At 39.5% G+C, this 12,971-nt stretch overlaps 1 protein-coding gene across 14 annotated transcripts in view; it reads left to right on the forward strand.

Annotated features, from left to right (window-relative positions):
- The first annotated feature begins 395 nt into the window (after positions 1-395).
- mecom (MDS1 and EVI1 complex locus) overlaps positions 396-12,971 on the forward strand; it is a 211,169-nt gene continuing 198,593 nt past the window's right edge. For 5 of the 14 annotated variants that reach the window (XM_051862359.1, XM_051862363.1, XM_051862360.1 and 2 more), the window contains exon 1: positions 398-853. In XM_051862359.1, the coding sequence (XP_051718319.1) occupies positions 817-853 (37 nt within the window). In that variant the 5' untranslated portion in view covers positions 398-816. Of the gene's footprint in view, positions 854-12,971 lie in introns of all 14 variants that reach the window. The other 9 variants (XM_051862367.1, XM_051862369.1, XM_051862375.1 and 6 more) reach the window with 3 other exon arrangements.

Below are 12,971 nucleotides of genomic sequence, written 5' to 3' on the forward strand. Positions count from 1 at the left end.
GATGAATTTCCGTTACACATTAAGAAAAATGGTCTGCGTTTAGAATAAATATGCAGATTTAACTTAACCTCTTCCTAAAATCGCGTTATCAACCCAACATTTTACGCACCGGAAAATAATTGATTATGTGTTTTTACAGGGTTTTTTTTCCATCCCGTATGAATGTAGTTGGTCAATAACCGACATAAAAAATCATGAAGAGCAAGGTCTACTCGTATTAATAACTGTCAGTGCCGCATGCAAGAAAAAAAATGTTCAACGGGCTGCCCTCGGTACCGACTGCCCACGCGCCTGCATGGCCGAGGGAGGGGGAGAGAAGTGAAAGTTTATCATAAATTCATAACGATGGTCAAATCTCAATTAAACAACATAAAACGTTTAATGAAAACGTTTTACAATTGTCATTTCCCCGTACAGTGATTAATGCGTCTTCATTTAAAACACAAAAGACCGGGCGCCTTGGACGCTCGAGACTGCTTCATTATAATTAATGTCTCCGGTTCCTCGTGCACCCGGAGGTCGCGAATAGCTCCGTCCCGCGCCCACTGATCTCTGAAGATCTGACACGAGAGGGATCTCGCTGGCTATTGCAATCTGACAAGATCTGTAATACTTGGGTGATGAATCGTTCCAAACTTTTTGACGATGCTGGCAGCTCGGGGGTGTGCGCATGTGCGAAGGTGTCCAAACTGACAATGCTGGAGAGATAGTGCGTCTGGGATTGAGAATCACAGAGAAAAACGACAGAGGAAAAGGGAAAAAGGAGGAAAAGATTCGAGAAAAAATCTGACAAACCCACGCCGAAAGACTGGCATCATGAGGTCCAAAGGCAGGGCAAGGAAACTGACCACTGGTAGGTGCAACATCTCTTTTTTAGCCCTTTTCAAACTGCCATCTTGTCCATGTGTATGATGCATAGAAACATTTAGTCACTAAACAGTTACAGTCGGCAGACCCCAGCGGTTCCAGTCGGAGTTAGTTGCTTGTAAGTGTTGAAGACAAGCTAAACGCGAACCGTCGCGCGCGCTCGGACGTTTCAGACTTAGATTCGAAACTGGCATAAAAGTTGCGCGTGCCGCACAAACTTTTTAACTATCGCATGCTGTAATCGTTTTCTCTATTCAAGCCCCGAGCGCCCCGGTGTTCGTTAAAACAACACGGTTCGTGCGAGTTTCTGCTGCTCCGGTCACATCAATTTCCAGCCGCGACTTTGAAAGCTTAGCTTCGCCTAGTCGACAACAGAAAGCCAGCTGTAGAGGCACGCTTTTAAATGCAAACAGGTAGCTTACAGCTGATGTTACGGCAGGCGATCCAAAGAATTGCATATATGCTAGATTAACAGGACTGTGGTGAGAAAAAAAAGCGTCGCTTTGAAGTATTTTGATTCGTGGACATTAATATCCTTACCCTTTTTTCTGTGTAATTGTTGGTTGTGCAACAAGTGATCAAATCCCGTTATGAATTTTTGTTCCGGTATGAACAGCCCGGAGAAATGTTTTTGTTTGTTATGGCTCTCTAAACGGTCGACTGTAATCTTAGCTTTTGATTACGGGTTGCCTTAGGCGCTTGTTTGAGTTGACGTTCAATGCTTGTGTTCAATGCCACGCCACAACACAAGCTCAAACGCCGAAACTGAACATCAAGTAGTTAGTGAGAAGTTGTTCCCCTCCTCATTGGATTTATTCGGAACGAATGTATTTCGCTCAGGTCTGTGAATAATTCGGCCCCCTCGTGCGCAGTAGGCTGCTAACTGCTGATTTGACCAATTTTCTTTTTTTGCTGTTTTCCAATAAACTCTCATTGTGGTCCACAGCACGAAAATCCATGCAAATATTTCACAGTGCTTAAAAGTTTTTTATAATCTCGGAGCAGAGCTAAAAGTCTCGTTTTTGAAAGTTGAATTAATTATATATATATATATATATAATCATTTATTTATTTTTTAAAAAATATGTATTGACAGCTGGTAAAAAACTTAATGTTAGTATGTGCGAACATAACAAAAGAGGCAGTGAAAACAAAAAAGTAAAGGATCATTTTGCTCTTGAATTATTGTTTCCTTTCCTGTCGACAGCACCGTGATGGGCTAGACACTTCGCGCGCTCCGTCTGGGCAGAAACAGGGGTCGCGCGGGTCTTATCCGCTCAATAAACTACCTCTCGAGCCCTATGCCCTGCCATTGTACAGTGAGAGGGATTTTTCTGCGCACAACAGCAACTTGTCAAACACGCTCACGTGCACACACACAATCTCTTATCCACACATATCTATACCAACACCAGAACAACGCAATTTCACTTCTGAGTTTTCCTGTTGCTGCAGGTAGGGCAGCTCATCACTTTCTTTAAGATTGCCACAAGTGTAAGAAATTATTATTCGAGAGAGGTTTCACAACTAACTCTTACTTTTTTCCCCAGATTTATATAGGCTGTCATTGATATTGATGTCATTTAATAAATCACCATGGCTGTCACAACTCCACTGTTTTATGCTTTTGCTCTAGAAAACGTCTTTTGTCCTCTTATCAAGTTATTTTACTTCAGCTTTTTATTAATGACCTGTTCTGAAAATCAACCAACCAATGTTATTTTACTAACACAAATGAACATGAACATTTGCTATAGTTATTTATTTTAATTATTAGTTTTAGAGAGGGGATAGTATGATGTTATACGCCGGCACTTTTCTGTTGTGCACGAGCTTTGGCTAAAAATGCAAGAATATTAGCCAAGATTTTTACAGACTTTCCCACCCTCTCGGAGCTCCAGCATCGTTATCTACGCTACTATCTGAGAATATCTAGATAATTGTCAGGGGATGTATTTAAAGATTATTATTTACCCAAGATGTAAGAAGAAGATTTCTACCTATTAAGTGAAAGGGAGAGAATGTTCTGGACCGCGCGGGTCCCGCGAGACACTGGCCTCTCTGGCCTAGCGCCAGTCCTGCACTATGTCAACATTGAATATTTAAATTCCCAGACTCCTCATAACGGGGCCCGTCTGCCGGTAAAAGCGCGATCAGCGGCAGTCTGAGTAGCTGCGGACTCGGTTTTCTTGAAGGGGGGAAAAGGGAAAAAAAGTAATCTTCTCTCCGTGTGGCCTCTGCGCGCGCGTTCACCGCACATCACTCTGGTTGCACGCGCTCGCACTGATGTGTGTGAGTGCTGGAAAGGTAATAAAAATCGGTCGTTTAGCTGGTGTGTGTGCACGACATGTTTTGTGGATTTGGCCAGCGGTGCCGGACATTTCACCTGCAAGTCCAACAGTCTTAAATTGTCTATAATGTTTTAACACGCCGTGCCAAGTGTCCTATATCCCTCAGCATGATGTTACAGGTTTACTATGAATGGGGTAAAATTACACTTCATGAACAAGAATAATAACCTTGACCTGCCAGAAATCAGACCGTGCTGTCAGTTGAAACCCTACCCATGACATTCTGACGGATCATGACATTTTTAATTGCACTTGTAATTATGTAGCATCATTTATACACTTTAAAGTCTGCCAAGTTTACTTGTCTGAATATCTTTTATGAAAATGGTTTCATTGCTCATTATGGATAATATAGCTGTTCATGGATTAGATTAGAACTTTATTGTTATTGTGCAGAGTACAATGAGAGGCAATGAGTTATGCCGTTAGCATCTAACCAGAAGTGCAAAATTATACTTGCTATTGAGGTAAGAATGGAGTATAAAGGCCTAGATTGGTTCAGAGTAAAATATGCAAGGTAATATATATAGTTTTAAATATAAAATAATTAGTTGCAATCTATAAAGTAACAATAGGCTTTTTGAGTGAGGACCAGAAATATGCAGAATTGCAATAGTCACGTTTAATGTTTTATAATCAAGTCCATAGTATAGACATGCGTAGCATTACATTAGCAACTCCATAAAGTTCTGTTTGAAGAATAAAATTGTTGATATATTTAAGACCTTGAAGATTAAAAACCTTTTTTAGTAATATCTTAAGTCGGATTTGGGTAAATTTAGGACGTTAATTACCGTCTTAGGTATCTGTGAAATTATAGAATTTAAGATAAATTCAGATGCATTTTCCCTACGCCCTAACTCTGATTTCTCGTCTGATGATAACTACATTTGATAAGCTGCACATGTTCAGCAAGACTTTTGATTGTCCCTTTGTCCCATTCAGCGTCTTCGACAGCTCCATCAGTTTCACGCCACGACTTTTGTTTTGACTTTGATGTGACTCACTTCACCGTGAAAGTGTCCAAACAACGGAAAATCAACTCGACGCTGAGAAAGAAAAAGAAAAGAAAAAAAAGACGGGGCTCCAAATTTAACAATGTGACATTCCGCGTGAGTGAAGCGCGTGAGAATAAGCCCTGCGCGCGAGCATTCTCTCCGCCTGTCAGCGCGCGACCACAGTCCGCTTCTTCTCAGATACGGGCGCGCGTTAGATTCTGCATTGTGCAATGGGCCGTGCTGCTGCGTCCCGCGTCCGCCACCCCTGGGCTCATTATAGAGCCTATTCAGAACGGGGTGAACGGATAGGGCCATTTAAAAAGGTGAGCGCGAACCGTATTAAACGCTCGTTCGCTGTCTGATACTGAATCTTAGAGTTCCAGTGTTTCTGTGGACAGTGAACCGTGTCTGCCCCAAACATTTTTCAGACTCACTGTGGACTGAAGAAGGCAAAAAAAAAAAAGTGTTTATTGTCTTCAATTTTCAAATATACAATGTTAACTTCTCAATTTTTACCTCTTGAGTAAATATTTACTTTTCTTCTCTCTCTCTCTCTCTCTCTCTCTCTCTCTCTCTCTCTCTCTCTCTCTCTCTCTCTCTCTCTCCCCTGGAATGATATACTACAAAGTTTTTAGTAGAGTTCCTGGGATTGTGATGATTTCCCTTGGAGAATTTCTCTGCCTCAAACTGTATGCATGTCCACTTTGAAAAGATCAGAGAGTTTAAAGCTGGAGACTTTTGTTTTTAGAGACAAAGTCAAAGTGACCGATGAGTTAATTACAAGTAAAACAGTGAGCCGTGATGGGGTCAGTGTGAAACAAGGCTGGCGTTCACAGGCATTGAGTATGTGCATCTGCGGAAGATGGAGAGAGTTGCAGGCCACTGTGGGTTTTGATCATGATTGATCACATGTTTTCAAAGGATTGATTGATTAGCCAGAAGCTACTGGGTTTAGCCGAGAGGTCTGCTTATGTCCTGGGAAATTATCCTCTTGTCTGTTTGTGTGAGATTTCATCTGAGAGAAAACAGGAGGAGATGAGATGGAGAAGGAGATAATTATATGATGTATATATATGATTCTATGAATTGTGCGTCAGAGTTGTCCCATAGACGCCCACATAAGAAGCGATTTCCTTGTATATGTTAGGAAAGGAAGGACTGGATGTAGGTGACAATAACACAGTTACCCTCATCCATCAACACCTTTATCCACTACTTTCTCTCTTTCTTTCTTTCTTCCTCACTCTCTCTTTCCCTAATGACTCAACGAGTGTCTGCGTCTGCCGAGAGTGAATTGAAATGGCCGGGTCAGCGGTTTATTTATCTTGTGCTCTGATTGGTCAAGGGTCAGGTCATATGGATGTTTATTTTGAGATTTGATTGGTGTGACTGATGGCTATGTCGTTTGTGTTCCACAGGGAATTATGGGGGTTGTTGTTCAGTACTTCCAGTCACTTTTTATCCCTAAGCGACAGGTCCTGAATCAGTCTACCTAAGCTCAGCCTTGACTGAAGTCAGCATGAACCATGAACAGAGCGCAGGCATCAGGCCAGTCGAGTAATAAGTCACTGTCAAGCCAACACCCCCGAAACCATCAGATGTCACTGTTTGACTGGTCTTGACTCATCTTTACTTGGAGAGGATGGATTATTCATTAATATATAAGAGGCTCTCACTTACAGCTCTGAAAAGTCTTCATAATATCTGAAAACTAAATGCATTTTCTTTTATTGAAAATGTAGCCCAAGTTAAAAGAGCCAACATCTAGATTTCAATTCAAGTTTATTAGCCATTTTCATGTATATAAAATGTTTTCCCTCAAAACTAGATTTTAACATTTTCAAACATGAGTCAGCCAACATTCGAGTCTGTGCTACCTTACATCAGAATGATCAGAGGTGAGTGCACATGAATGCCACCACAGTGTCATAATTACTGGCGAGGAAACTAAGCATTTTCTTTGCGGCCGTTTGTTCTGAGTTTGGGGGTGTTTGATTAAAGAATTGTGGTGGAAGCAAATGAAGGAACTGGTCATTAATTAAAGTTTAATTGTGATTTAATTACTGCTGTTTTTGAAGAACAGCGGTCATAGTTAAAGTATGCAAGGTTCGCGAAGAGACAGGGAAAACTACATCTACCATCATTCTCTGTGGCTGCAGGAGAATGCATAGAGAATACATGGATAAAGCATTTTACACACCTAACATGCATCCTTTTCTCTTTATTTAGCATTTAGGGGTTTTGAGGTTTTTCAGGTTTTGAAGTTTATGTTTGTAAACTGGGTTAACATTCTTATTTGCTAGGGCTGTAAAATCGATTGATCGCGATTAACACAGTGATAAACGTTTGTGTTTGCATAATATATATGTGTGCATATATATTATTATATTTGTATATATTAAAGGTAACACTTTAGTATGGGGAACACATATTCACTATTAACCACAACTTGCCTCAATAAACTCCCAATTTACTGCTTATTAATAGTTAGTAAGGTAGTTGTTGTAGCGTTTAAGCTAAGGTACGGGGTAGGATTATGGGATGTAGAATATGGTCATGCAGAATAAGGCGTTAATATGTACTTCTGTGATAATGTGAATATTTGTAACACAGAAATAACTAATGTGTGATTCAAAACGGCTCGCTCTGGCAGCACGAACACAGATTTGAACGTTTCGGTATGATTTTTTCAAAGGTTTAATAGACGCGGGAGAATCGTTGTCATTAATAAATTAAATGAATAATAGGATTGCGTGGGTGCTTGAATCGAGATCGCGATCTTTTTACAATTAATCGTGCAGTTCTACACCACACACAACCTTTTTACAAAGCGTCTTGTCTTGCACTTGTTCATCAATTGAGCTTGTATGTTTTTCACTGTACCATCTAGGTTGTCTTAAAGGGTTAGTTCACCCAAATATGAAATTTCTGTCATTAATTACATACCCTCATGTCGTTCCACACCCATAAGACCTTCGTTCATCTTCAGAACACAAATGAAGATATTTTTGATAAAATCCGATGGCTCAGTGAGGCCTCCATTGACAGCAAGACAATTAACACTTTCAGAGTCCAGAAAGGTACTAAAAACAGATTTAAAACAGTTCATGTGACTACAGTGGTTCTATCTTAAGGTTATGAAGCGACAAGAATACTTTTTGTGTGCCAAAAAAACAAAATAACGACTTTTCAACAATATCTAGTTTTAAGTGATTTCAAAACACTGCTTTGAATCTTTTGTTTTGAATCAGTGGTTCCGATCGCGAGTCGAACTGCTGTAATCACGTGACTTTGGGCAGATTCAAAGCAGTGTTTTGAAATCACTTAAAACTAGATATTGTTGAAAAGTCGTTATTTTGTTTTTTTTTGATGCACAAAAAGTATTCTCGTCGCTTCATAACATTAAGGTTGAACCACTGTAGTCACATGAACTGTTTTAAAAATGTTTTTAGTACCTTTCTGGGCATTGAAAGTGTTAATTATCTTGCTGGCAATAGAGGCCTCACTGAGCCATCGGATTTGATCAAAAATATCTTAATTTGTGTTCCAAAGATGAACGAAGGTCTTACGGGTGTGGAACGACATGAGTGTGAGTAATTAATGACAGAATGTTTATTTTTGGGTGAACTAACCCTTTGAATAGACTTGATTTTTGATTTGCTCCAATTTACTCATTCTGATTGCCATTTTGATTTCCCTCAAACGCTGAAAAAAAATACAGCGTGTGAAAGTTCTGTGACCGTACAAAGCTCATGAATATTTAATGAGACAAGTGCTGGTCAGTTTATGATTGGTTGTTTGGTACTAAACAACTGGCCGCTGCATGGATTCATACTGTACACCGTTAAACCCAGGAACAGCAGTGCCAAACCTGCAGAGCAGGTTTTCATAACCCAGGGTCAAAAGTTCAAGCGTTTGAATTCTAAATTACAAATGTGAAACATTGCTTTAACTTGGGTTAAAAGCAGAGTTTGAAAGGACAAGATAACTTGGGTTCAAAGCAGTGTGAAAAGACTAAATTTGATGTCACAAAAGGTGGGGGTCAAGTTGAATGCTGAAGTTTAACGCTTACAGTTAACCCCAAGTATGAGCCGTATATTAAGTTTTATAATAAGAAAAGGTTACCAGAATAGTATAGAGCACAAATGTTCATCTCCTCCCTTCTCATTTGTGCTGAAGGTCACCCTACAGAACCAGCGGAAGGTCATTGTGAAGTTTACCTCCTTAAAGCTCTATAGATTAAGTGGAAATCTGTCTGAACCAGCATGAACAAGTTCCTATAGTGTGGTTTTCTGCAGGAAGAAGCAGGTCGGTCATTAGAAGATTCAGTCTGTGGTGCCAGGCGGTCCTCAGGGGTGTGTCCTCTATGAGTTAAATGTTTGCACAGAATTAATATGTGTTTGTGCGTGTAGGTGTGTGAAAGAGAGTCCGAACGGGTCTGACGTGCAGCCTGGGTGCCGTACGGACATTGTGAGAATGGTGTGTGTGTGTGTGTGTGTGTGTGTTTGTGTGTGCGGGTTTGGGAGGCCTGGGAACCATACAGTTGTGTTTACCACAGGGAAACCAGTACCAGCACAGAACAATGAGTAAAGCTCTCCCTGCCCTCAGTCCAAAGGTCAAACTGTCTCTGATAAAGATGTGAACATACACACACACATACCCATACACGGACACACACACAAAGGCTCACCAGTGCACTGCCGACAGTCTGCCCAGGGTGTGTGCCAAGGTTGAGGTCATTATCTACAGACGGTCCCAAAAGAAATGAAGCATATTTTTGTACTGTGAATGTGTGTGTGTAAATCGCACTTTATTAATGGGTGTGCATATTGTTGACTTCATTTGTCTGCTTGTTGGTTGGACGGGCACCTCCCTTGTGCCATTGTCTGTGTGTGTTTAGATGGAATCAGTATTCCTAAGAGTTACCTGCATTGTGTTTTTATGTCTGTGTATTTCAGGTTGCATTGTGCATGTTTATTTGTTGTGGTGCAAACGAGAGTTTGTAGCCCACTTTTTTTATGGATCTCCTTGGATTTGCATAGTTGTTTTTTGTGTCTGCTTGGTTTGCTGTTCTACCACACGTTTTATAGGGAGTAGTCAGTATTAGGATAGCACTGTTTGGCATTAAAGGATAGTTCACCCAAAACTAAAAATGATCCCATGATTTACTCACCCTCAAGCCATCCTAGGTGTATATGACTTTTAGCCAAACACAATCGGAGTTATATTAAAATATAAAATCTCTTCCAAGCTTTATAATGGGAGTGAATGGTACTCAAGATTTTCAAGTTCAAAAAAAGTGCATCCATCCATCATAAAAGTAATCCATACGGCTCCAGGGGGTTAATAAAGGCCTTCTGAAGCGAAGCGATGGGTTTTTGTAAGAAAAATATCCATATTTATAACTTTATAAACTATATCACTGGCTTCCGGTAACGGCCATACGCAAGTCTAGTTCTGGCGGAAGAGTGACTTCTGACCCGACGGATGACGTATTGACAAACGCGGAAGTGCAGAGAATAGAGCAAAACACAGGTCACAAATTAGAAGTCTTTTTAAAGAGAAATGTCAGAGGATTTTGGTATAAGAGAAGAGGAGCTTGTCGAGTTTGTTGCCCAGTAGAGTTGTCAAAAGTACTGACTTCGGTACCTAGTCAGTACTGAAATTTTAAAAATGTGACGCTTTGAGCACTGTTGAGTGGATTCGTAAACAACTCTGACAGGCCATTGTGTTGACTTGCTCATCATATGTCTGTGATTGGCTTCAATGATCAACGTAGCGTTTGAAAGCACATGGAAGCGTTTGAATTTGAAAGCGTTATCCACTTATAGACGCCTGCTTTCAAGCGCTCCCGTTTACGCTTTTAAAACACTTTCAAATTCAAACACTTTCATGTGCTTTCAAATGCTGCGTTGGTCATTGAAGCTAATCACAAACATATCCGATGAGCAAGTCAACACAATGGCCAATCAGAACGTCCAATCAGAATCAATTGTTTACGAATCCACTCAACAGCGCTCAAAGCATCACATTTTTAAAATTTCAGTACTGATAGGTACCGAAGTTGGTACTTTTGACAACTCTATTGCTCAGCCCTATTTATTTGAATCGCAAGAGGCATCTGCTCACACCTAAGCTTACACTACTCCTACATCCTACCTCATGTGTCAGGTCAGAGGTCACTCTTTCACCAGAACTAGACTCGCATACGGCCATTACCGTAAGCCAGTGATTATAGTTTATAAAGTTTTAAATTTGGATATTTTTCTTACAAAAAAACATTGCTTCGCTTCAAAAGGCCTTTATTAACCCCCTGGAGGATTGGATTACTTTTATGATGGATGAATGCGCTTTTTTGGGCTTCAAACTCTAGGACTCCCATTATAAATCTTGGAAGAGCCAGGATATTTTTTAATATAACTCCGATTGTGTTTGGCTGAAAGAAGAAAGTCACCTACACCTAGGATGGCTTGAGGGTGAGTAAATTATGGATAATTTTGGGTGAACTATCCCTTTAAGTAGTAATGTACATTGGCTAATGATACAACTATGCAGATGTCAACCAACAGTCTTGTAGCAGGTACTAACCGCATTTACATTTCCTGAAGGAAGTACCAGTTCTTGCAAGGCAGGAAAAGAATAGTTAGTTTTAGATAAGGTCAGGGTTTAGGCTTCGCTTTTGCATTTAAATGCTGTTTTAGAGAATCTTTGATGTTGTCATGACAATGACACTCATCTTTTTCTGTGCACGAGAATCAATACATGACTGTGACTGAAATATCTACAGAAAAACATGTTAACAGGGATTTTGTTACAAAAGTGCTGCTTTGATGATTGGGTGCTTTAGGAGGAGTTAATTTAGATATGCAGCATTTTGATTTATTTATTTAGTCCATTTATACAGTTTAGAAGTTTGGGGTCTGTAAGATTGTTTTCAGCAAGGATGCATTAAATTGATCAAAAGCGTAAGTAAAGACATTTGTAGTGTTACCAAAGATTTCATTTTCAAATAACTGTGGTTCTTTTGAACTTTCTATTCTTCAAAGAATCCTGAAAAATGAATCATGGTTTCCACAAAAATATCATTGTTTTCAACATTGATAATGATAAGAAATGCATCAAATCAGCATATTTGAATGATTTATGAAGGATCATATGACACTGAAGAGTAGTTGACTAATTAACCATCAGGACCCATTCCTAATATGAATGTATGCATGTGTGCTTTCACTTAGCAAAGTTAGTAATCATTGGCAAGGGTCTCCTCTCTGTTAGCCCGTCTGGATTCCAGCCATTAACAGGAATTAGTCAACAATTGCTTTGTGAGCGGCCTGATAACAGCCTTTTACACGCTCTTTTTCAGAAAATCCCCATCTTTATGTTCCAGCATGGTGTGATATCCAGAGGGTGTGGGTCTCTCTTTCTCTCTCTAACTTGTGTTTGTGATGAACTCAAGTGAGAAGTTTAAGCACATATTGTTCGAAAAGGTCAAGGAACAGGAAAGACAAGAGGACATTTCAACACACCTTTCATCTCTGTCAATTACACACACACACACACACACACACACATAAACACTCGCTGAAGACTTATGGCTAGTATTCAATGAGGATGTCTGATAAAGTTGTTTGTTTCACAAATTGATTCAATTCACGATTTATTTGATTAATTTTCTCATAAAACCGCTGTTACACCAGAGCAAATGACTGATTTTTCTTTGCTAACTCAGTCACAATCCATGAAATAACAGACATCCTCTATTAATAATGGTAACTCAAACTTTGTTTGGAAAACTAATCCCATTTGAAAAGTGCTTAACTCTTTGTTTCTTTAAGCCTACTTTGCTCTCTCTTCATACAAGACCTTTTAAGACACAAGAGCAAATATGACCTGTAGATAAACTAATTTAATAAATGAACAAATGACTTGAACTTTTTTGAGCGCAGAGAAATTGTTTGCTCTGTAAGCCAGTTTATTGTAACCCTTAATACATACAGGCAGAAAAGTTTCCGCCATTGCTGTGCATTTTAACAATGGTGAGGAAAAGCCCCCATCAACTTGTGATGATTTATCAATCCACTAACTTAAACGTGCATTTTGATTGTTAGTCGCCTTGAAATAAAAATTGACAATTCTTATTTTTAAAATGGAATATTGAGGTATTTATTATAAATAACTTATCCGTGCACATCTTTTTTTTTTTTTTTTTTTTTTTCCCTAATAATTTTTAATCAAAATAACTTCCCCTTCCTCTTGCAACGACATCTCTTCTCTTCTCTGATGACGTTTACGGGTGTGTGAGCGGGACAACCTGTCTCTCACATGACATCACACCAATAGCAAACCACAACCATCCAATCAATAGAGTGCAGCAGGGATGACATCAGAACCGGGAAGACTAAGTTGCCGCTGGTTCCTTCAGGATTTTCCTATGGAGTTTTATATTGAGGTTTTTCAATTTATGTGTAAAATTAAGCCTGTGGTAAACACAACTTGACGATACTTTGACGTTTTGTTCTACAACATACACTCACACACCCTAAATCGTCTTATCTAAGAAACATACGTTTTCAAAAATAAACAAAACTGCTTCAAAATTCACGTTTTCTGAATGTGTATTGTAATTTACGTCAGAGTATTGTCAAGTTATGTTTACCACAGGCTTTATTTTACTCATAAATTGAAAAAACCCATAGGAAAATCTTGAAGGAACCAGAGGCGAATGATTCTTCCAGGTTCTGACGTCATCCATCCC

The sequence above is a fragment of the Ctenopharyngodon idella genome, chromosome 15, assembly GCF_019924925.1.
Source record: "Ctenopharyngodon idella isolate HZGC_01 chromosome 15, HZGC01, whole genome shotgun sequence".
Taxonomy (NCBI): Eukaryota; Metazoa; Chordata; class Actinopteri; order Cypriniformes; family Xenocyprididae; genus Ctenopharyngodon; species Ctenopharyngodon idella.